This window comes from Odocoileus virginianus, chromosome 31 (genome assembly GCF_023699985.2).
Source record: "Odocoileus virginianus isolate 20LAN1187 ecotype Illinois chromosome 31, Ovbor_1.2, whole genome shotgun sequence".
NCBI lineage: Eukaryota > Metazoa > Chordata > Mammalia > Artiodactyla > Cervidae > Odocoileus > Odocoileus virginianus.
In genome coordinates this window covers 6,304,653-6,330,232 of record NC_069704.1, presented here as the reverse complement: position 1 = coordinate 6,330,232, position 25,580 = coordinate 6,304,653, and the positions used below count along the sequence as shown (strand labels likewise).

General features: G+C 44.5%; 1 protein-coding gene across 9 annotated transcripts in view; it reads right to left on the bottom strand.

Annotated features, from left to right (window-relative positions):
- Positions 1 to 25,580, bottom strand: part of ASTN2 (astrotactin 2) — a 996,620-nt gene that overhangs the window by 552,760 nt on the left and 418,280 nt on the right. For all 9 annotated transcript variants that reach the window (XM_070459205.1, XM_070459200.1, XM_070459201.1 and 6 more), the window contains one exon: positions 1,481 to 1,648. In XM_070459205.1, the coding sequence (XP_070315306.1) occupies positions 1,481 to 1,648 (168 nt within the window). The remainder of the gene's footprint in view (positions 1 to 1,480; positions 1,649 to 25,580) is intronic.

Genomic DNA, 25,580 nt, shown 5'->3' with positions numbered 1-25,580 from the left:
TTTGCTCAGAGTCCTCCGATGGATTTCATCTCACTCAGAGTCACATCCGAAGTCCTTATCCTCCTCCATAAGGCCCTGCGACCTCCTCTCATCATCCTCCCTCCCCGCCATCGGCCTTCTGCGGTTGGGTTTGCCTCCTTGCTCCTCTCCCCTCTGCCCTCCAGCCCCCACTGGTCCTTCTGTGAGGCTGAACCCAGGGCACATTCCCGAGCTGCTGCCGCAGAGGGGCTGCCCGTGCCATCCCCTCAGCCTAGGATGCTTTTCCCCAGATGGAAGCAATGACTTTTCTCATCACCATCTTACGGTGTCTTAAAGTGCCTGTTCTTCAGGCAAAGGTTACCGCCTCGGAGAAGCCTTCCCTGGCCACCGTGTCTGTCGTAACAGCTCCACACCTACCCCCAGGCTTTGTGCTCTCCCCCAGTATTTCTCATCCTCTGACAGCATCCACATTTCCCCATTTGTCTATTGCAGCCCAGTCCAACAGAATGTTCTGCAATGATGCTACTGTTCCACTTTCTCCAAGGATAGCCACCCATCACATTAGCTATGGAGCACATGAAACACAGCTAATACGATGGAGGATATGTTTAATTTTAGTGAACTTACATGTAAACACAGGCAATGCAGATTTAATCTTTCTGCAGAATGTAAGTGTAATTAGGACAGAGATTTTGCCTATTTCGTTCACTGCTATGTCCCCAGTGCCTAGAAAACTGTCCAACTACTCGATATGTGTCAGTCAAAAGAATGAATAAAGGAATCTACTAGAAGCTCTCCATATATTATCTCATTTAATCCTAACAGACTTGTGGGCTAGATACTATTTTCATGCTCTAGTATTCAGAGAGAGGAAGTGTCTTGCTAAAGAATGCCATTAGCTTGGACCCGATAGCCAACATTTCCCCTTTTAAGGTAAAAAAAAAAGTTCTGGGGATCTAGTATACAGAATAGTGAACAATACTGTTGTATCTTGAAAACTCCTAAGTGAGCACACCTTAAATGTTATCACCATATACACACAAAGAGGGTAAGAATGTGAGGTGATAGAGGTGTTAAGGAACCTTATTATTGTAGTCATTTTGCCCTATATATATGGATTAAATCATCACATTTTACACCTAAAATTTATACAACTTTATGTGCCAATTATATTTCAATAAAGATGAAAAAATGATAAAGAACACCCAGCAAGGAAGAGGAAGATAGGATCTGAGCTCAGGGCTGTCTGGTGACATTCAGACTCTTTGCTGAAATTGGACTAGACATTTTCTGTGGTCCTTTCTGTGATGCTGCAGTTTTACAAGAATCTGCTTCCCCATCAGCCAGTGACGGCACGTAGTTTAACCACCAAAGGGATTGATGGACACTTTACATAAAGCCCCTGGTCAAACACTCAGAAGGCACGATTCTTCGGACGGAAGGAGTGCAGACCCTCTGTAGCCCATGCCGTCTCCTCTCCCCAGCCCTGCCCGTGGCTCACCGGTTTCTGGGTCGCAGAGCTGCTCACAGGCATCTGTGGTCCTCTGTCCGCAGAGGTCCCTCACCCACGGGGAGGTGGCATTGATCTGGTAATACAGGGACAGCTTGGCCGGGTTTAACCAGTCGGAGATGTCCAGGTAGCTCCCTTCACTCACCACAAAGCTGCTCCCTGTGGGAGGACAGAGAGAAAGACAGCTACTTTCTGCATGATTTTCGGACACAGGTGTCGTGCTGCTGATGTGCAGGACAGGAATGGAGACAGGTGCATACAGGCCACTCCCCTCCACAGGTCCTATGTTGTCACTGATCTACACACCTTCACGGAGCATTTACACTGTGCAGGTTATGGTGTGAGCAACCGATGGAGACAGACAAGTCAGACATGAGAGACAGTTCTGCCGAGTGCTTGAGAGTCAGGCCCTCAAGGCTGAGAGAGACCTGAGTTCAAATTCCAGATCCACCATTACCAGCCCTGGACTTTGGGGAGGTCCCTCTGGGTCTTGGCCACATCGTCTGTAAATGGGAATACTAACAGAACCCACCCCTATGTTGTGAAAATGAAATAAATTAATGTGGATAAAGTGCTTAGCCAGTGCCTGATTTGTCCTAGGAAAGGATTAAGGGCATTAAGTTCCCTGCATACAAACAAGTTCTGTTCCCAGCACACATTCATAAGTCCAGTTTGTTCATAAGTTCAACAGAGGTAGCCTAGGTACCCAACTTCAACAGATGATGACATTCACGTGAACCAACTCATATGACTGGACATGTGAATGCAGGTTTGCATCTTTGAAAGTTTGCAACTTGAAGATTTGTATATAGAGGACTTACTGTATTAAAATTTAAAATGCAAGAAGTTTTTGTTTCTGTCACCCATGCGTCCCCCTTGAAACAGGGGTTACTAATAGCCCACAGGTGGGAGGCAGATGACATCCATGGGAAATACTGGCTGAGTGTAAGGGAAATGGCATGGTGGCCCCATGGTTTAGGTTGTTTTATTTTATTGTATGAGGGATAGAGAAAGAGGGTGAGAGAGAGAGGGATGGATTCAAAAGATCTGTAGCACCTCCAAAACAAAAATCAGCACCCATGCAATGGAAAATGCCTTAATGTCGTGAAACAATAAGGAAAGGTGGAGCGTGGGGTGAGCTGGGTGCTGGGGGCTCTATTCACACGGAGCGGCTGCAGCTCAGCTCCCACCAGCTCGGGTCAGATGGACCAGCCAGCTCAGGTCAGGTGGACCAGCCAGCTCGGGTCAGACGGATCTAAAGGTAAGTGGTGGAGGTTTTCATCAGAAGAGGCAGAAAATGCAGACTTTTGCTGTGATCACCCAGTTTGAAAACGATGGCTGAAGTTTGTTCTTTAAAGCTTATGCAGGCCAAACAAAAGACTCTAACTTGGCAATCTAGGCTCCAAAATTGCTCCTTTTCAACATGCAAACACACAGACACATATATACATACAGCCATATGTGGATTAGCACACATATATACACACGCATATGGATGTGTGCATGCTAAGTCACTCGGTTGTGTTACACTCTTTGGAACCCTATGGACTGTAGCCCTCCAGTCTTCTCTGTCCGTGGGATTCTCCAGACAAGAATACTGGAGTGGGTTGCCGTTTCCCTCTCCAGGGGATCTTCCCAACTCAGGGACTGAAGGCAAGTCTCTTCCATCTGCACTGGCAGGCAGGCTCTTCGTCACTAGCACTTCCTGGGAAGCCCCCCACACACATGAACTGCAAACATTTTCGTTGGGGTCATGTAACAGAAGCCCATTGAAGGTGATGGCACATTAGTCATAAATAGTGAGAGTATATATGTAGCGATACAGTGAAAGTGGAATTTCACAGGGGGAAAGAGGGATAAAAATAGTTCAAATAGGACCAGGCTTCACAAAGCTGGACTTGGAGAGTGGTTCTAGATTTATGGCAGATATAGAGACCTCAGCAGGAGGAGATTTTAAATTGTTTCAAAATTAGCATGACTCAGCTTCTCTCCCTGCATTGCCTTCTCTCTACATCACTATCAAGTGGAAAAAAAAAATCTTTCATGAATGCAATTTAAATTTTCCAAAGAAGGACTCAGTTAATAGACATCCTGCAGGTTTGGCAGCAATCTGTCAAGTCACATCAGACCCTGCCAGCTAACCAATGGTCAGGTTCATTTTGGCTCTGGTACCCAGCTGGGGGCCAATGGGAAGTGAGCAGGGAGGAAGAACCACTTCAGAACTACCTAGCCAGGCAGAACTACCTGGCTGCCCTGAGGAGCTAAGATTCTCTGGAAAGGATATAAGCATGGCAGGCAATGTTATGTTCTCTAATTCACACACACAGTATGATTTATATCATCATATAGAATGAGTTTCTAAATAAAAGCACAGTGGACAATATGATTTTGGTGAGGATGAAAGAGGACTCTCTGTGAAAAGCATAAGGATTAGATAGCATCAGGCCCAGAGATAAGGGAATGACCACATTTGAAGTTAGCCTTCAAATCCTTGGCAGCTAAAGAAAAAAAGAGAAGAAGAAGAACAAGAAGAAGAAGTCTGTTGGATTTCATATTTCAAATTTTCTGGCAAGGGATGATATGCAAATCTATCTACAAAGCCATATTTTCCCCTCTGGAACTAAGCCCAAGCAGAAACATGTCACATGGGTCCATGTGCAAGGCACCGAACGTCAGTATCAACTACAGATTTTTCTTTTGAAAAGCACAGTCATGCTGTTTAAATGGATAATTCTTATATTTATTCTCACTAAAGACTGAGGGATGGATATTGAATTATGTCCCAGGGCTGAGTTTGGCTAATCCCACTACTTTAGGAAAGTGACACAGCACAAATATGAGGAGAAAAGAGCGGGCAAGACAGGTATTGAGATCTCCAGTCTGCTACCTACTGGTTCTGTAAGCCTGGACAAGAAGACACGTTCTCAGTCAAAGCCTAAGAAAGAGGTAGATACTGAGCTTCCTTTCACAGCGTTACAAAAAATAAATAAATGAAATAAAGATTAAATGAGACAATGCATTTGTCTTAGGTCAGGTTCACCAGCAATCAGACTCAATGTCAGACACTGCAATGCAGGAGGTTTTGGGGGATGATCTCTTGTAGGGACATGAGCGAAGTGGGATGGGGCAGAGGGAGAAGGTGGATTGCATGCAGTTACAGCTGATCCCATCGGGAGCACTGGAGCTGAAACGGTCCTTTAGACCTGTAATCCAAATCAAGACAAAGGTGTTCGGTCTTTGGATCCCCAACACTAACCGTCACAGGGGGAGAGACATCTCTGGGGAAGGGATCAAAGTTTTGGTGAAGCAGTTCTTTCCAATGGAGGGCATTTCTCCAAGAAAGACTCAAGAGTGTTCAACCGTCAACATTGCAGGCAGCTGGAGGAATGAGCGCCCGTGTTCTAATAAGGGATCTGGAAGCAGTGTCACAACATCCACTACAGTATGTGAAGTCCCTGGCACATGGTGAAATCTCAACTTGCCGGAGCTATTTTGACTACTATTTAAATTTCTTCTGATCTTGGAAGCTCTGAAGGCAATACTGATTAACAGATCTTTTCAAATATGAGAAACATGATTCTCTTCGGAAGTGACTCACCCAAAAGCAAGTTGTCCTCAATGTCTTTAAAAAAGATAATATGTTGGTTTTAATGATAGAAGGGAGTTACTCTCCTTTGAACGTACTATTGGGTCCAGATCCTGGGATGAGCATTCACTTAATCCGTACTAGAGCCTGGGAGGATGGGTATGGCCCCCTTTTACAGACAGACAACGTCAGGTCCAGAGAGAGATTGATTTAGTCAAATTTGCACAACTAGTAAGTGGCCAAAGTAGGAACTTAACCCAAGTTTTTCAGGATCCAAAGCTAGGACATGCCCATTACTCCAGATTATCTTAAGAATCGAGGCTGTGGCTGGGTACCAGGCAGAGTTGCCTTCCTTGGTCCTTCTACTCCTCTTTGGGTGGTCTGTGCATCCCCCTTCAATGTGTCCCTATAGTGTTGAAGGGCTTCTGCTTTCTCTGATACACTGTGATTTCCTGCAGGAAAGAAATCATGATTCATTCATTCATTCATGCATTCAATCCAGCCCTCAGTAAAAGATATGGCACATACAAGGAGTTTGGTGAGTATCTGTTGAATGAAATAATGAAATTGAAATCCCATCCTTGACTAGAGGGAAGTGTGGCTCACTTTATGATGGAATTAGGAAGTAGATATGCTTCTACCTTGATCCCAAAACTTTTTTTTTTTTTCATCCTGTGGGACTTCTCAGGTGGCCCTAGTGATAAAGAACCCACCTTCTGATGCAGGAGACATAAGACACTCAGGTTCGATCCCTGGGTTGGGAAGATCCTCTGGAGGAGGATATAGCAACCCACCCCAGTATTCTTGCCTGGAGAATCCCATGGACAGAGGAGTCTGGTGGGCCTCAGACCATGGGGTCGTACAGAGTTGGACTCAAATGAAGCGAACAAGCATGTGTGCACACACACACAGGGGTCAGAATACAAGACTAGCCCTTCAGAGTCTCCCTCATTCCAAACCAAAACTAGAAATTTGCCATCGTGGCTTCTGAGCTCTTGTTCACCCAGAGAACTGGACTTGCAATGCGGATGATGAAAGCAGAGATGCTAGAGGGACTCAGCACGAAGGGGCAAGGATATGCACCAGAGAGCTGCCACAACAGAGAGTGAAAGAAAGTGATGGAAAAGTCTAGTCAAGGCTTACTTAAACCATGTTCATTCACCCCACGTTCATTAAACTGCTCCACATAAGAAATAGAAATAAGGATTCAAAGACAGGCTGACTCCAGCAAGAAAACTGTGGAATAACAAGGGAGGTCAAATGTATGCAGTGGGGGCTCAGTGGCTCAGCCGTGTCTGACTCTTCGTGACCCCATGGACTGCAGCCCGCCAGGCTCTGCTTTCCATGGGATTCTCCAAGCAAGAATACTGGAGTGGGTAGCCATTCCTTTCTCCAGGGGATCTGCCCAAACCAGGGGTTAAATCCGGGTCTCCTTCATTTCAGGTGGATTGTTTACCAGCTGAGCCACAGGGAAGGCCAATGTATGCAGAGGTAGATATAATACATCCTCCACAAGGAGACCCGGTTTGATTGTTGGGTCAGAAAGGCCCGCTGGAGAAGGGACAGGCTACCCACTCCATGATTCTTGGGCTTCCCTGTGGCTCAGCTGGTAAAGAATCCACCTCCAATGAGGGAGACCAGGGTTTGATCCCCAGAGAAGGGATAGGCTACCCACTCCAGTGTTCTTGGGCTTCCCTTTGGCTCAGCTGGTAAAAAATCCACCTATAATGAGGGGGACCTTGGTTTGATCCCCAGAGAAGGGAAAGGCTACCCACTCCAGTTTTCTGGCCTGGATAATTCCAAGGACTGTATAGTCCATGGGGTTGCAAAGAGTCGGACATGACTGAGTGACTTTTACTTTCATTTTCCACAAAAACATCTATATCTGTTTCATCTACTACACTAAAGCCTTTGACTGCGTGAATCACAACAAACTGGAAAATTCTTTAAGAGATGAGACTAGCAGAACACCTGACCTGCCTCCTAAAAAATCTCTATGCAGGTCAAGAAGCAACGGTTAGAACTGGACATGGAACAATGGCCTGGTTCACAGTTGGAAAAGGAATACATCAAGGCTGTATATTGTCACCCTGCTTATTTAACTTATATGCAGAGTACATCATGAGAAATGTCAGGCTGGATGAATCATAAACTAGAATCAAGGTTGCCAAGAGAAATATCAACAACTTCAGATATGCAGATGATACCAGCCTTATGGCAGAAAGTGAAGAGGAACTTAAGAGCCTGTTGATGAAGGTGAAACAGGAGAGTGAAAAAGTTGGCTTAAGAGTCAACTTTCAAAAAACTAACATCATAGGATCTGGTCCCATCACTTCATGGCAAGTAGATAGGGAAACAATGGAAATAGAGGTAGATTTTATTTTCTCGGGCTCCAAAATCACCGTGGATGGTGACTGAAATTAAAATACGCCTACTCCTTGGAAGCAAAGCTGTGACAAACCTAGACAGCGTATTAAAAAGCAGAGACATCACTTTGCTGACAAAGTTCCATCTAGTCAAAACTATGTTTTTTCCAGTAGTCGTGTATAGATGTGAGAATTGGAACATAAAGAAGGCTGAGTGATAAAGAATTGATGCTTTTGAACTGTGGTGCTAGAGAAGACTCTTGAGAGTCCCTTGGACTGCAAGGAGATCTAACCAGTCAACCCTAAAGGAAATCAACCCTGAATATTCATTGGAAGGACAGGTGCTGAAGCTGAATCTCTAATACTTTGGCCACCTGATGCAAACAGCTGATCCATTGGAAAAGACCCTGATGCTGGGACAGATTGAGGGTAAGAGGAGAAGGGGGCAACAGAGGACAAGATGGTTGAATGGCATCACTGACTTAATGGACATGATTTGAAGCAAACTCTGGAAGATAGTGAAGGACAGGAAAGCCTGGAGTGCTGTAGTCCATGGGGTTGCAAAGAATTAGACATGATTTAGTGACTAACCACCAAAAGAATGCTGTCATAACTGCCTGAAAGTGATGAACATTAAGTACATATAAGGGAAAGCTAAAAGGGGAATTGGAGGGGAATCATTAAAGAGTCAGTCTTTAAGCTACATTTTGAAGAATGCAATAAAGATCAACAAACTAGACAAAAGTTGAGGTGGAATTTGCTTCTGAAGCCTTGTGTTCAGACCTGGCTCAATGTCTCTTAATCTCTTTAATAATTAGAAAGTAGCTGACTCAACTAACAGCTGTATATGCCCTGTCAAAGATTCACTCACTCATACACTTGTCCACTTAACAAATAAAGCACCTACTATGTGTTATTTCCTATCCTTATGCTCTGGATGAGCAAAATATGGTGTCTGCCCATGAGAACTTATCATCTAGGAAGGAAGGGAGGAAGTTGAAAGTGGCAAGTCTTAAGACAGACTATGTTTTTCAATCCTCCTTTTCTTCTCTTCCCATCTAGAGTGTGAATTTCTTGAAGGCCATGCCTTGTATAACTATAGTCACCGGAGTGCTTGCAGGGCAGTGGAAGTTCTGAAGGTGTGTGTGTGTGTTGGTGTTGGGGTGTGTATGTGTAGAAGGAGGGTGGGGGAAGGGAGAGAGAGAGAAAGAGTTGTAAGTCAGAGAGTGGCAAGCAATTCTCCCTGGGTAAATTCTAACAGTACTTCGAGAATAAATCCATAGGAAAGGAATAAAAACACCTTCTCTAGGTGTTTCATACACCTTTAGCTTTCCAATGGACCCCTACTTTATTTTCTTGACTTAGCATCAAAAAAATCCATTTGGATGCTCTGAGATTCTTCTTCGTGCTCACATCAATTTCCTCAGAGAGCAATGACTCTGAAATGAATCTCTTCCAAAATCTCAACTTCAAAATGTCATGTTTCCTTATTTTTAAATATATACATATTTTTCTCCCCCTGGCTGTAGGAATATACATCATCTAATTAGCCAAATGGATTTTCAGTTCAGCCCAATCGTTTCCTTATCTCGCATCTGAAGCTCAGCATTGCTCAGGGGACTGCACGGGCACGGAGGTCCTCATTAACTCTGATCTTCAATTACATTGATTATAAGCCTGCTCCGTAATTGCGCAGCATAGATCAGGGGTGAGCCCGGGAGCATGGGACACTCCGTGATAGAGTTGGGAAAGACAGAGGCACATCAGCCCCCAAAGACATAGAAAGCTACAGATGAGGACTAAAAATACCCCGGAAGGAGGTGTCACCAGACAGAACTGCCTGGGGAGCCAATTCAGTTCAGTCACTCAGTCGTGTCTGACTCTTTGCGACCCCATGAATCACAGCATGCCAGGCCTCCCTGTCCATCACCAACTCCCAGAGTCCACCCATACCCATGCCCATTGGGTCAGTGATGCCATCCAACTACCTCATCCTCTGTCATCCCCTCCTCCTGCCCTCAATCTTTCCCAGCATCAGGGTCTTTTCCAATGGGTCAGCTCTTCGCATCAGGTGGCCAACGTATTGGAGTTTCGGCTTCAATATCAGCCCTTCCAATGAACACCCAGGCCTGGTCTTTAGGATGGACTGGTTGGATCTTCTTGCAATCCAAGGGACTCTCAAGAGCCTTCTCGAACACCACAATTCAAAAGCAACAATTCTTCAGTGCTCAGACAGCAGTGCAAATCCCTTTCATTACACCTCCCATCATGACACAGACCTCTGAAAACCATGGAGAGAAGATTTGAAAAGAAGGCTCTGGTCATGGTGGAGAATGGGAAGCCAAAGAGGGAACTGAAAGATGGTCTTTCAGTTCATGGTTGAAAGATGGTCTGAAAGATGGTCTTCACGAACGAAGCTCAGGGAGCCGTTTTAGCCTGAAGGATTCAGCTCTCCCTTCTGTCCCTTCTTTCTTTGGGTGCCATACAATCACAGGTTCCCTTCTCTGTGTTACATCATGTAACTCCATGATGACCCCATCTGACTTGGACCTGGGCGGACTGTTTTTCCAGGCACAGGAGAGAAGACAAACTATGAGCGAGCAGAAATGAGCAGCCCATCTCACCTTCAGCCCCACTAGATCCCTGAAAAATGCACTCAGTCCTACCTCACCCCTGACCCACCCCCCCCCTCAATCCACAGAGCCCCAAGCCAGGCCTGAATGCATTCTACCACCAGCTTTGGATTGAACACTACTTAAGGGATGATCAAACTCTGTAAACGGGAGGTTAAAAACAACAGCTTGAGGGTTTGTGAGAGTGAGCAGAGACAGTGTGTAGCTGGGGGTACTCAGTCTTGGGGAGACAGAAACAGCTCCTCTAGGGTCGTGGGGTAGGAGGGTGGGGGCAGGGGGGGTGGTTCTTGTATAATCATCTCTGAAAAGGGAATCTGCCACAGACCCCAATGCCTAACCTGAACTTCTCCTGGCAGCTCTTTTTTCTTTGGACTGTCTCTCCCTGTCACAGGCTGACTTGAGTCCACCCTGAAATTCCTTAGTTGAAGTTCTAATGCCTAGTGACTCAGAATGTGACTGTACCTGATGACACGACTTTTTTTTTTTAAGTTTATTATTATTATTATTGTGGAAAAAGTCACATAATATAAAACATACTATTTTAACCATAGTTAACTGATCAGTTCAGGGGCACTAACTATATTCACAGTATCATGCATCTCTCATCAATATCCATCTCCCGAATTTTTCATCTTCCTAAACTCCCCAGTTTAGCTAGTGTCCGCATTAAACACTAATTCTGCATCTCCCCTCCCCACCCCACCCCTGTCCCTAACATCTATTTGTGTACTTTCAGATTATGAATCTGACTATTCTAGGTAACTCATATTGTTGTAGTTTAGTTGCTAAGCCATGTCCGACTCTTTCACGACCCCATGGACTATAGCCCACCAGGCTCCTCTGGCCATGGGGTTTCCCAGGCAAGAATACTGGAGTGAGTTGCCATTTCCTTCTCCAGGGGATCTTCTTGACCCAGGGGTCAACCCCGAGTCTCCAGCATTGGTAGGCACATTCTTTACCATCCAGCCACCAGGGAAGTCAAGGTGCCTCATACAGGTGGAATCAAATAGTATTTGTCTGTCCCTCATGACTATTGTAATGACAGGATCTTTAAAGAGGTAATTATGGTTAAACGAAGTCATGAGGGTGAGCCCACATTCTATTAATACTGCAGACGTCCTTCCAAGAAAAAGCGATCAGGGTACAAACACCCACAGAAGGCAGCCCATGCGAAGACCAGGGAGAGGGCAACCATCAGACAGCCACCGCCGGGCCCAGGAGAGAGGGCCTCAAAAGAAACTGGCCCTGATAACACCTGCATCTCGGACGTTCGGCCTCCAGAACTGTGAGGAAATCAATGTCTGCTGTTTCAGCCACATCACCTGTGGAACTCTCTTATGTCAGCCTGAGCAAACTGATGTATTACCTCTTTTTTGATAGCGACTTATCTCTTAAGCCTGGCATTTGCTCGATTTATTAACTTTTTATTTTGTGTCATGGGTCCCTATGGATCATTTCTCAGAATGAAATTTTCAAATGTACAAAACATAATGCACAGTATTACACAGGAAACCAATAGCTGAAACACAGCTCTACTTGTGGACCCTGTGGGGGTTCCTGGAGTCCACGATACAAACCCTCACTTGAGCGAAGCTGTTTTCATTCATTCCACAGGTGCCCAGTCCACTGCCTGACCTGGTTCCTGGCACTCCCAACATCACTGGATGGGAGAGGGAAGAGCAGCTTGGTTGTGAAAGTGAAAAGTGAAAGTGAAAGTCACTCAGTCGTATCTGACCCTTTGCGACCCCATGGACTGTATAGTCCATGTAGAGAATTTTTCAGGCCAGAATACAGGAGTGGGGAGCCTTTCCCTTCTCCAGGGGATCTTCCCAACCCAGGGATCGAACCCGTGTTTCCCGCATTGCAGGTGGATTCTTTACCAGCTGAGCGACAAGGGAAGCCCACTATATGTAAATCGGTAAACAATAGTGACCAATCTCAAAGAAAGGCAATGCCAAAGAATGCTCAAGCTACCACACAATTGCATTCATCTCAAAAGCTAGTAAAGTAATGCTTAAAATTCTCCAAGCCAGGCTTCAGCAATAAGTGAACTGTGAACTTCCAGATGTTCAAGCTGGATTTAGAAAAGGCAGAGGAACCAGAGATCAAATTGCCAACATCCACTGGATCATCGAAAAAGCAAGAGAATTCCAGAAAAACAGCTATTTCTGCTTTATTGACTATGCCAAAGCCTTTGGCTGTGTGGATCACAATAAACTGTGGAAAATTCTGAAAGAGATGGGAATACCAGACCACCTGAACTGCCTCTTGAGAAACCTGTATGCAGGTCAGGAAGCAACAGTTAGAACTGGACATGGAACAACAGACTGGTTCCAAATAGGAAAAGGAGTACGTCAAGGCTGTATATTGTCACCCTGCTTATTTAACTTATATGCAGAGTACATCATGAGAAATGCTGGGCTGGAGGAAGCACAAGCTGGAATCACGATTGCCAGGAGAAATATCAATAATCTCAGATATGCAGATGATACCACCCTTATGGCAGAAAGTGAAGAGGAACTGAAGAACCTCTTGATGAAAGTGAAAGAGGAGAGTGAAAAAGTTGGCTTAAAGCTCAACATTCAGAAAACTAAGATCATGGCAACTGGTCCTATCACTTCATGGCAAATAGATGGGGAAACAGTGGAAACAGTGTCAGACTTTATTTTTCTGGGCTCCAAAATCACTGCAGATGGTGATTGCAGCCATGAAATTAAGATGCTTACTCCTTGGAAGGAAAGTTGTGACCAACCTAGACAGCATATTAAAAAGCAGAGACATTACTTTGCCAACAAAGATCCATCTAGTCAAGGCTATGGTTTTTCCAGTGGTCATGTATGGATGTGGGAGTTGGACTATAAAGAAAGCTGAGCGCTGAAGAATTGGTGCTTTTCAATTGTGGTGTTGAAGAAGACTCTTGAGAGTCCCTTGGACTGCAAGGAGATCCAACCAGACCCTCCTAAAGGAGATCAGTCCTGGGTGTTCATTGGAAGGACTGATGCTGAAGGTGAAACTCCAATACTTTGGTCACCTGATGCGAAGAGCTGACCCATTTGAAAAGACCCTGATGCTGGGAAATATCGAGGGCAGGAGAAGAAAGGGCCAACACAGGATGAGATGGTTGGATGGCATCACCGACTCGATGGACATGGGTTTGGATGGACTCCGGGAGTTGGCGATGGACAGGGAGGCCTGGCGTGCTGCAGTTCATGGGGTTGCAAAGAGTCGGACACAACTGAGTGACTGAACTGAACTGATAGAGCAGGGAACTATACTTAATACCTTTTGCATGTGTGCGTGCTAAGTCGCTTCCACTGTGTCTGACTCTGCGACCCTATGGACTATAGCGCTCCAGGCTCCTGTGTTCATGGGGTTCTCCAGGTAAGAATACTGGAGTGGGCTGTCATGCCCTCCTGTAGGGGCTCTTCCTGGTCCAGGGACGTGTTATGTCTCCCGAGTTGCAGGCAGGCTCTTTACCACCAGCACCGCCTGGGATGGCTTTCCTGGTGGCTCAGACAGTCAAGAATCCGCCTGCAACGCGGAAGACCCAGGTTCAATCCCTGGTTGGGAAGATTCCCTGGAGGAGGGCATGGTAACCCAGTCCAGAATTCTTGCCTGGGGAATTCCCAAGGACAGAGGAGCCTGGTGGGCTACAGTCCATGGGGTCACAAAGAGTCAGACAGGACTGAGTGACTAAGTACAACACTGCACAGTACCACCTGGGAAGCCCCAATATCTTGCAATAACCTATAATGGAAAAGAATCTGAAAAAATAATACTAACTGTTCAGCTTGCCATATACTTGAATTAACGCAACATTGCAAATTAACGAGACTTCAATAGGAAAAAATTAAAAAGAATAAAAGAGTAGGTTCCATGGAAGTAAGCTGTCATAAGCTAGAGATCCTTCAATGGGAAGATGAAATGTTAATATACTTGTGAGGCCCATGTCATATAAGAGACACTGAAGAATCCATCACTAGATGTCCCAGAAAAGGAAGCACAGATATAGACAGCCCATGGTAGTCTATGTTAGAAAAAGACATACTTCTAAATAAAGTTGTTTCAAAGTATTGCTCCTTCTCCCCAAATAGAGGTTTGAAGTGCCAGACCCATATTTGCTCCAGGCAATTGTTGTGTTTCTACCACTTTCTGTCTTCCCCACCTCAAATTGTGATCAAAGTCTGGTTAAAACAGATTGCCACAGAATTCCACAGGCTTTTACATATCCCTGCTCTTGCTTCAAAGTTGAGTTAGGGGTGTCTGAGTCTGAACAAAAGAGGTTTGAAGTGTTGAAATTTCAAAAAATTATTTCTCTCCCCAGGGATATAACAATTTGGTATCAAGCTAGGCAGCAGGGAAAAAGAACAAAGTCATAAAATGCTTCTCGTTTTTATTTAAGTAACTTAAAATTTTAAAGAATAATTGTGGAGATTAAAATCAGCTATTTACTTTTAATTTAATAATTCAGTTATTTTGCCTCCCTTTCTTTTTTAAAAAAAATGTCTTCATTAATTCATTGGGAATTCATGCATCAAACCCAATCTTGGTATCAGATTTCTTTTTGATCTAAGATCAGTGCTTCTTGAATGAACCTGATAGACAGTTGCTCACAAAACTCAAAGATCCTTTAGCTCTACTTTGCTAATATTGAAAAACTTTCTTCTCTGTCAGTTGCTCACATTAGACATGACTTTGGTGGAAGGCAAAGGTCTGGATTTTGGAGTCAAACAAGCATGGATTAAATCCTAGCCCAGGCACTCAGTAACTGTGTGACCTTGGAACAAATCACTTAATCCTGGACTCCTCAATTTCCATATCTATACAACAGGAATAGTTATTTCATGGAGCTTCTATGACTATTAAATAAAATATATTTGAATTGCCTAAGGACAGGACTGTCCCTGGCTAGGGCCTCTGCAATGCACTATTCCAGGGAATAAAACTGACATAGCAAAAATTCATTCTGTGCATAATTACATTAATATGTCTATCCTTGTGCTGTCGTTCAGTTGTGTCTGACTCTGCACCCCCATGGACTGGGGTCTGCCAGACTCCTATGTCCATAGAATTTATCCAGGCAGGAATCCTGTCCTGAATATTCATTGGAAGGACTGATGCTGAAGCTGAAACTCCAATACTTTGGTCACCTGATGCGAAGAGCTGACTTATTTGAAAAGACCCTGATGCTAGGAAAGATTGAGGGCAGGAGGAGAAGGGGACGACAGAGGGCGAGATGGCTGGATGGCATCACCGACTCAATGGACATGGGTTTGGGTGGACTCTGGGAGTTGGTGATGGACAGGGAGGCCTGGCATGCTGTGGTTCATTGGGTTGCAAAGAGTCGGACACGACTGAGTGAGTGAACTGAATTGGCTCCCCAGGCAGTTCTGTCTGATGACACCTCCTTTCAGGGTATTTTTAGTTCTGTAGCTTTCTTTAGTTCTGTAGCTTTCTATGTCTTTGGGGGCTGATGCGAAGAACTGACTCCTTAGAAAAGAACCTGAGGCTGGGAAAGACTGAAGGCAGGAGGAGAAGGGGACAAAAGAGGATGAGACAGTTGGATGGCATCACCAACTTGATGGACATGAGTTTGAGCAAGCTCTGAGAGTTGGTGATGGACAGGGAAGTGTGGCGTGCTGCAGTCCATGGGGTCGCAAAGAGCCGGATATGATTGAGTGACTGAACTGAACTGGAGAATCCTATAGTGGGCTGCCATTTCCTACTCCAGAGGATCTTCTTGATTCAGGGATCAAACCCGTGTCTCTCGCATCTCTTGCACTGACAGGTGGATTCTTTTCCACTAGCACCACCTGGGAAGCCCTTGTCTATCCACATATGTATTTCATATATACTACTGTATAATGACTGTCTATGTATATATGCTTGCATATGTTTACATACACATAAACACAGATAATTCTGCGAGAAACTGTATCCTATGTAGATGCTACTCCTGGAGTTGCACAACATGGTCGTCTTGCCTGGGAAACAGTCAGACAATAGCTTTATGTAAAAAAAGAGAAACTTTCTTCCATCTACCCAAGAATGCTCATTTCCTCTGTGTGGATTCATGGCTTATCTCAGTAACACCTCCTCTGATTTTCTCACTTTCCTGGGGCAAGTTGGGCAGGGCAGGAAGAAGGGCTACTGCTTTAAGATAAGTTGCAGGAACTCTACTGAATAATCTGACTTATACGGGAAACAATATTTGTAAAAAGAGTGGGCATGTGTATATGTACAACTGATTCACTTTGTTGTATAGCAGAAATTAACACAACATTGTAAATCAGCTAAGTGTGTGCTGTGTGTGTGCTCACTTCAGTTGTGTCAAACTCTTTGTGACTCTATGGACTATAGCCTGCCAAGCTCCTCTGTCCATGAGATTCTCCAGGCAAGAACATTGGAGTGGACTGCCATGCCCTCCTCTGGGGGATCTTCCCGACCCATGGATCGGAAATAAACTATACTCCAACAAAAAATTGTTCAAGAAAAAGATGTGTTTCAGGAGTGAGGTAACAATGTAGAAGCCCTAGAGAAAGGCCTGGCACATATTAAGTTCAATACATTTGTAATGAAAATACAAAATGTGTGGCTAAGACATGACTGACTGAATTAACAAATGCATAAACGGCCCATGTGATTTTCCAGATCCAGCAGTTTAACTGTGTTCCATGACCCATTTCCCCCTTCTTCTGGTCCACCCTTTTCTGTGAAACATGCTTCTATTTGCCTTTCCTAAGGAATCTGCATGAATGTTAGGGGCTGTTTGGCAAAGACGACTCACAACTGTGAGCACTAAGAATAACCATATTAGAAATTCCTCCCAGATCTGTTTCATTACTACGCTGTGGGTTCGATGCCAACCGACCAAATCAGGTCCAGACGCCTGCCTGCCTTTGTGTCTCTCGCCGTCAGTGCCTGCACGTGTGCACACAGGCATGAGTGTATGTGTCCCTTTCTCTCCAGATCGCTTACCCTATCTTCTCCTCTGAATCCAGTGGGAAAACCACAGACCTTGGAATTGGCAACCCTGAATTAAAAAAGTGCCCTTCCCACTTGTTCTTTGGATAACCGTGTGTGTTAGTTGCTCAGCCGTGTCCGACTCTTTGCAACCCCTCGGACTGTGCCTGCCAGGCTCCTTTGTCCATGGAATTCTCCAGGTAAGAATACTGGAGTGGGTTGTCATTTCCTTTTCCAGGGGATCATCCCAACCCAGGGATGGAACCTGAGTCTCCTGCATTGCAGGCAGATTTTTTAACCATCTGAACCACCAGGGAAGCCCTTGAATAACCTTGGAATCTAATTAATATTCCGTTTCTCAGCTTCCTCATCTAAAAGAAGATGAATAGTATTTGGGAATATCACATGTGACAGTGTGTGTACCTTTTCAAATGGACATTTTTTTTATCACTGCTGCTGCTATTAATCTAATTGATCCTAGAAATAACTCTGGAGGGTAAACGTTACTTTTAGCCCCATTTTATAAACAAGGAAATTGGAACTGAAGGGTGTCAAAGGTACATGCTTTAAATTGCACAGCTAGGAAGCTGACTGATTCGATTCCAAATCAGAACTCATCCCATCTGTCCCTGGGTCTAGAGCTCTGGCTGTAACCCCAGGTTGTCTTCTATTCCCCTCACTTCAGGGAAAACCAATCCACACTACTAAGACGCAGACTGTGTGTGTGAGAGTCTGTGTGTGTGGGTGCGCACGTATGTGAGTGAGATTTTGGCTTCTGTCAATATCCATCTCTGACTATTTCTCTAAGTACAGAGCTTCTCTTGGTAGTTGTTGAAACATAAATCAGACCATGCTGAGAATGTGTATGTGCTAGCGAGAGAGAAATGGCAGAGGGAAGGTGACATAATATTGTAATTCAATACTTAATATTTCCAAAGACATGTAATACATCCTCTTGATATTTCCAGAATATATTTTCTGGAAACTGGACAATAATTCAAATTAATGCTAAGCCTAAATCTAATTGTTTTATGATGCTACAGAGCACTACATGGGGCAAGCCTTCCAAAAATCAGAGGTTTCAACAGTCATGTTGATGGAACAGATTTCACCATCTGGCACAGATGAGAACAGCTGCCTAAACACAGAATACTGGTACCTGGAGCGACATTACAAGGGCGGCTTAGCTGAGTTCCACACTAGTCACGCCTTCCATGAATTCTGGGCAAGATAAGGAGAGAAAGGGTAAGATTTGTATTTGAGGACCAAATGAAGGTTCTGAGGTTCAAACAAGACAAAGGATGACTGAGATGGGCTTTTCTGGTACATGTCACGTGAAGTATGAGTTCTTTCACTCTGTTCCCAGAAGGAGGCGGTTGGGATGCAGCTTCAGGGAGCCGGGTTCTGGAGTCAGACAGGGCTAGTTGGAGCCCCAGTCCTGCCGGCTGATGGACTTGTGCCAATTACCTATCTTTGTGAGCCTGAGGCTCCTCTTCTAGCAAATGAGGACACCTACAACTGCCGCATCCTCCGTACATCATATTGAGATGTCACAGTCAACGGGGAAAGCAAGCTGCTGAAGAATATATGGAATCTGCTGTCAAGTTTGAAATAAACAAGCAGTAATTCTCTGTGTGTGTGTGTGTGTGTGTGTGCACGCATAGTGTATGTATGAATCTTTGTCAATATAGAAATAGTAAAAATTCTGGAAAGGTCTACATGGAAAGAGTTATCAACCAAACAGACCAAGACCAGGAATATGCATAAAGGCACATTTAACACTTACATCATTCACGCTTGTATCACTTTTCATACTAAGAGCACTGCTGCTGCTTCTACAATTATTACTGTTGCTAGTAGTAGTATACCTACAACTTCAGAAGACTGAGAGAAGAATAAAAGTAATACAGTCAGTCCTAAAGGAAATCAACCCTGAACATTCACTGGCAGGGCTGATGCTGAAGCTGAAGCACCAATACTTTGGCCACCTGATGTGAAGAGCCGACTCACTGGAAAAGACTGCAGGCTGGAGGAGGAGGGACGACAGAGGATGAGATGCTTGGAGGGCATCACGGGCTCAATGAACATGTGTCTGAGCAAACTCCGGGAGGCGGTGAAGGACAGGGAAGCCTGGCGTACTGAGTCCATGGGGTCACAAAGAGTTGGACACGACCGAACAACAGCAAAATGCATATGTTAATAATATTGACTCAGACACATAGTAGGTGGCTGAAATGTGCTTCCTATCTCCTTGTTTGTCCTTGACAACTAAGGAGTATGTTCTCCTTCCCTTGAACTAGGAGAGGCACTGAGTAAAGAAAGGCAGCAACTGACTGGTTCTGCTCCTGCTTCCACGCATGACCTTCTTAGCCCACCCACCCCTTTGCCTTTGCTCAGGTTGTTCCTGTATCCTGGAGCATCCTGCTCTCCCTACCTGTCCTCCCAGAACCAGCCACATCAGTCCATCCTTCCAGGTTCTCTCACCTGCAACTGGCCTGTCCATCTGCCCCAGTGGCCTGGCATATGCAGCTCTCTACTTAGATGATTCTCACTATTAATGCATTTGAATTCAGTATACCCTTACTGAGTATTCCTCATGTGACAAGGTTTGGGCAGGCTGATGTCTTTGGAAGATACTGAACTAGCCAAGGGACCACCCATGTTTAACTCATCTTCCAGCCTTGGCTCCTTAGCACAGTGTGTTTGACACTCAGCAGGTAACCAGTAAACATTTTGGATGAATGGATGGAAGGACAGATGGATGAAGTGACAAATGGCGTTTTCAGCGCTTTGAAGAACACTGCCTCAGATGTTACCTGAGAACAAAAGAAGGAGATCAAACCAATCAATCCTAAAGGAAATCCACCCTGAATATTCATTGGAAGGACTGATGCTGAAGCTGAAGATGCAATACATTGACCACCTGATGCACAGAGCCAACTCACTGGAAAAAGAGCCTGATGCTGAGAAAGACAGGAGGCAAAAGGAGAAGGCAGCAGCAGAGGATGAGATGGTTGGATGGCATCATAGACTCAATGGGCATGAATTGGAGCAAACTCTGGGAGATGGTGAAGGAAAAGGAAGCTTGGCGTGCTGAAGTCCATGGGGTCATAAAGACTTAGTGACTGAACGAGACCACACAGTTTTCCCACAATACTTTCGGACGGTGCTTCAAATTCCACCTGAGCCTGACTAGTGAGTCTTTGTAACAGGCAATGTTTGCTTAGCATTTAAGACACTGCGTAAAGCCTTTGCACCCAACATCTTACTTGATCCTCACGGTAAGAGGGCTTGGGGGTTCTGGAGTCAGATGGATCTTGCGCAGCAGCTGTGTGGGCAAACTTACAACCAGCTTTGGGACTCAGTTTCCCCATTTGAATAGAATTAAAATAATAACAGTAACTACCTCTAGGGTTACTGTCAGGGAGAAGAAACTTAAGGAATGAAAAAAAAAAATGAGAGTAGTTGGTATTCGTTTATACTCTATCTACATGCATGTTTGTTCCGCAAAGTTATTATCCTTCCCATATCATATATGAAGATATTAAAGGCAGAAAAAAAAGTTTATTGCCCAAGTCCACATAATTATTTAATTAGAAACCTGGCATTTAATCCAGATACCCAGACTCTGGGTATTGTGCTTCATCTAAAACTGGCACTTTGCTTTTCAGCAGTTGATGGAGTTTAAGCCTGAACTCGTTTATTCACATAGTTGGCAAATGTTTATTTAGCACCATACCTATGCCAGGCCTGGTTGTAAGAACTGGGTATTCAGCAGGGAACACAAAAGACACAGCATTACAGCACTAGGCTATAGAGAATGTACAAGGAGATGAACATTAAACAAGTAAATGCGCCAACACGTACATGACTACAAATGAGAAGGGATGCTGCAGAGAAAGAAGCAAACGAACCGCTGTGAGGACCCAGCGGGCTCTGTGTGTGTGGGGTGGGGGGGGGGGGCAGGGGGTAGGAGGAGAAGGGAAAAGGAAATAAAGTTTCCTGCAAATAATAATAATAATAATAATGTGAAGTTCTAAGGCAGAAAAGTGTTTGGTTCTATTTTTGATTGAACAAGCAGTATAGCAAATGATGTAAACTAGGTGATATGTTAAGATTTGGCATGTATTTTTGCTTTTGCTTTCAAACTTAATTGTCTGCTAAGTATTTGAAAGAGCACAGTTAAATATCCAAACTAGGAGTCTGTGTCTGAACCCAACCCCACAGCGTAGCTGACAGTTTACACAACAGGATCAGATTTTACCAAGGGCCACATAACAGACCAAACGCAGACTAAACGTAATTTCACTTTTGCAAAGAACGAGTGAATTTTCTCTCTCCTTTTTTGTTGTTAAAGTCATTTAGATGATGATACCCTTCTGTCTTTTTATAGATGGAGAATCCAGTGCGGTGTTTGAGAGCAGGGCCACGGAGTCTGGCGGCCAGTTTTCATGTTCCAGCTGGGCCACAAACTAACCCAGTGATAACAATCCAGTTAAATGGGCCTTGGTTCCTCATCTATAAAACTGTGTATAATAATCTTATAGGAATGTGGGCAATAATGTATGCAAATTAAATTTCCATTGTTTCAAATTACTCACTTTTAATGTAAATGAGGTCATCTTTGTAAAGTCCTTAAAACAGTACCTGGCACATAATAAATGCTTAATTAGTGTTAACTATTCTTATACAATTTCTACTTACATATATTTGATAACCCTGGTGTACAGTACAAGGGAATGTTGCCTTGTTCAAAAATAGTTTCGCAAAAACAAACATAATAATAGGAACTCCTGCTGAAACATTGAATATAAGTGCAAACAAAAGCTGGTTCTGTGACTCATTTCTATTTTCTGAATTGCCTGTTCTCTGGACCTCAGTCAGGAGTCAGTCTTTAGCCTGGCCATGGATATATGCACATCAGACTGTGTGTGTGTATCAACAAGCTGTGTATCACACAGCTCCTGTTGCTTCCGAGGGCTGCAAAGAAAGGACATTAAAAGTGAGTGATTTGAAACAACTGAAATTTAATTAAAAACAAAATTAAAAGTTGTTCCAAGCCCGGCGCTTCAGCCAGAAGACTCAGAGGAAATTAGTAAGTGCTACTAATAGCTGGATCCAATTCACAAATCTCCACGAAGAGAGTCGGAGGAGAGAAGATACATACTCTTTAGATGAAACAATTAAAGATCACTTCTGAGAAATAATCATGAACAGTATCCCAGGGCAAAAAGGAACATTATTTGCTGGTATGTTTCTTTGTGACTTTCTCATTTCCATTATGGGAAAGTGCCCTGAGATTTCCCCAAGTAGCATCGTCTATGGTAACGAAGAGGGACATTGATTTTAAAAAGCAGACTTAAATGAGTGGGAGGCGGAGAGCTGCGGGCGGGGGAAATTCTTTAAAAAAAAAAACAAAACCATTGTCATTCACTGCCTGAAATTCCACCTTACCAATCCATTTATCCTTTGAAATTTCAAATACTCAGCTTGCTTAGTAAAATTCTCATTCTTTTCAAATTATGGATCTCAAACAATGGGCTGACAAGGGTAGTTGGGAACTGGGCGCCAGGGTGGTTACATGAGCTGGTTTCTGGGGTGCCACTGCGGATGGAATAAGAGTGGGCAGTGTAGCTGCGTCTGAGATGGACTTGGGAGGCATGTCCCCGAGAGATCAATCTGTCCCTGGTTCTCAGGGCCGCGTGGAGAAAGGCAGAGGACAGGAAGCCACGGGAGGAGCCAGGGAGACAGAGGAACTGAGCTGAGGGCAGTAATGAGGGGAGGAGGGAGATGCCAGGGAGAAAGGGGCCGAAAGTCGTCATGAACAGTAGCCAGCCAAAAATGGGGTCACCCCGCTTAATTTAAACCCAGTGAGGGTGGACAGGAAATGCCTCTGAACAAAGGAATGCTCAGGAGAGCCCTACTCCATCAGATGGAAAGGCAAAAGAATGCCTATGCCATGAAAGTCCTGGTTCCTAGCCACCTATACAACCTCACCTCTATCCTGCCAACCCACCCGTGCTGACCCTGTCCCAGCTTCTCTGTCATTCAAGCGGCTTTGGATTTGCTGTTCCCTCTGCCTGAAACACCTTCACCCACCCCCACCCTGCTTGTTCCCTTCACATCTCAGTTTAAAAGCCTTCTCCTCAGAGAGGCCTTCTTTGACCACACTATCTGAGATAACATTCCAATTCTCCTCTTTGCTTTAATTATTTGATACCATTTTAATTATTCTCACAGCAGCTCTCATTTATTTCATTGCCTGGACATATTCTATTATTTTGCTAATTTGCTTTGGTGTCTGTCTCCCACTGAGAATGAAAGCATTATGAAGGCAGGGGCCTTTGTAATGTTTTTTCTTTTTGCAAGATAGCATTTCTACTGCTCCAGGCCACATAAGGATCATGAAATAAATATCTGTTCCACAAGTGAGTATGTTCTAGAAAGATTAAGACATTGTAGGTAATACGTCTAGTACACTGCACTGCCACATTAGTCGCACATGATGACTTTTAGGTGATTATTTTTATAATTAACCAATATTGCATTGATCTGGATTCTAACCGTGTGCTTGATCCTGGGAGGGAGAAGGATGGAGACTTGAAAAGCGTCTGGAAGGGCTCCAAATTCCACTTTGCTGTCTCCCAGTGTGTTTGGAATATCTGAGACTCCGTAAGCATGTGCCTGTTGTATAAATGGATCTTATCTGGAAAGTGAGGATGGGAAGAGTGTGACACTGGATGTGGCTGAGGGTTGACTCAGCAGATTGATACGGGAAAGGGGAAAAGCTGAAATCAATTTCCTTTTGCACAAACTAGTCTCACTCCACCCTCACAAATTCTTTGAGGCCGTTGATGAATCCATCCAAGCCCAACCTACCCTTAATGATCAACCCAACCACTCCCTTCTCCAAGAATTCTTTGCGATTTATTGCAGTAAAAATTCCCTCTTCCATCCTCTGTTCTGTTTCTGCTGTAGGTTTGGAAACCATGCAGCTAATGTTTCTGGGGCTCAAGACTGGTGTTAAAGAGGTCATCCCAACTGTTAGATCATGAGATCAAATTCTGGATTTCAAAAGAAAATCACAATAGGGATCATCACCAAATAACACAATAAATGTCTCAAACTGACTTTTTTGAGATTTGCTGTTGTTTTTATTTTTGTTTGTTTCGATGTCTTGACTGGGTTACAGATCTACATATACAGAGTTCCCACTCTGTGATGGAAACTGTGACAAAATTTGGAGGCTATCAAGGTGGAGGAAAGAAGTCCCACTTGAAAGAAGTGTATGGTTCAGTTGAGGGATAACTGGACAGTTTTCCACAGCCCATCATCAAGGTTGTGATGGAGATGCAACAGAGAGGCATAGAGCTGGGGCCCTGTCTTCCCTGCAAAGTCAAGGCGGCCACATTGAGCTGAATGTTAAAGCTCAGAAGGCGGCAGCAGCTAGGTGGCATGGAGGGAAAAGAGGGTTTAGGTAAAATGAAAGGAGTGGTCATCAGGGAAAAATGAAAGAGAATCTGGACCTTCAGGAAACAGCCATCTCATCTGGCTGCAGTGCCAAAGAGATGGCAAATAAACAAAGATAAGGCTGAGTATATTTTCCACTCTCACATTCTGCAATTCAGAAAACTGTCAAGCTGGCTGCTTTGCCACATGACCACGGTGTGGCCTCACCCCTACGTTCTCTCTCGAGGAAGCAGAAGCTGCCATTGTTAATTGATTCCATATTTCAAGTGTGACACCAGTTCCGGTCGCTGGGCCCCTGGGCCTCCCTTCCGGCCTCTGCTTCACGGCAGGCCCCATGCTCCGCACGTTAATGCTGCATTGAAATTTCTGCAGGAAATGGCTACCCCAGAGCCTTCCCACTCACCGGTCTCGTCAGCACCTGTGTAGGGGCCGAGATTGATCACTCTCTCTATCCTGACCCAAAGGCCGCGGTGAGACTTCACCTGAAATATTACTCAAATGATTCAAACCTTTAGAAGCTCAGCCTTCAGAGAGCTGGCAAATTAATTGTGCTCACAGACCACAGTGACATCTCTTGCAAATAATTTCCATCCAGGTAGGATTTGTAAAGGTCCTGAGACCATGTGTTCTTCAACGTTGCTTGCATTTTTCTTTCCTTTTTTTTTTTTCCCCTACAAACATAATCAAGAGGCAGGCATCCGATTCTTGATCTCACGTAGGAAAGCTGTTGCATGAGCAGAACAGTAATAATAAGTAGCTTTTGGGTGTATTTACCATGGCCAGGCTCTTGCATTTAACAAGCACTAATTCTCATGCTTCCAGTCTGATTCGCAATGCATTAACATCTTTGTTTTTCAGAAGATGAAGTAGCATCACAGGAAAGGTGAAGTTAGAACTGGACCCATGCACTCTGCTGTTAATGTCCACGCCACCCACAGCTTGGCAAAAGTGCTCTTACTTTGATGTTTGGGGTCACCAACCTCTAAGGGATCCCAGGAAGTGGCGCCAAGTAGCCTTTGACTCCTTCCCTTCCTCGGCTTCTCCTTACAATGAGCTGCTAAGCTTCCTTGCTC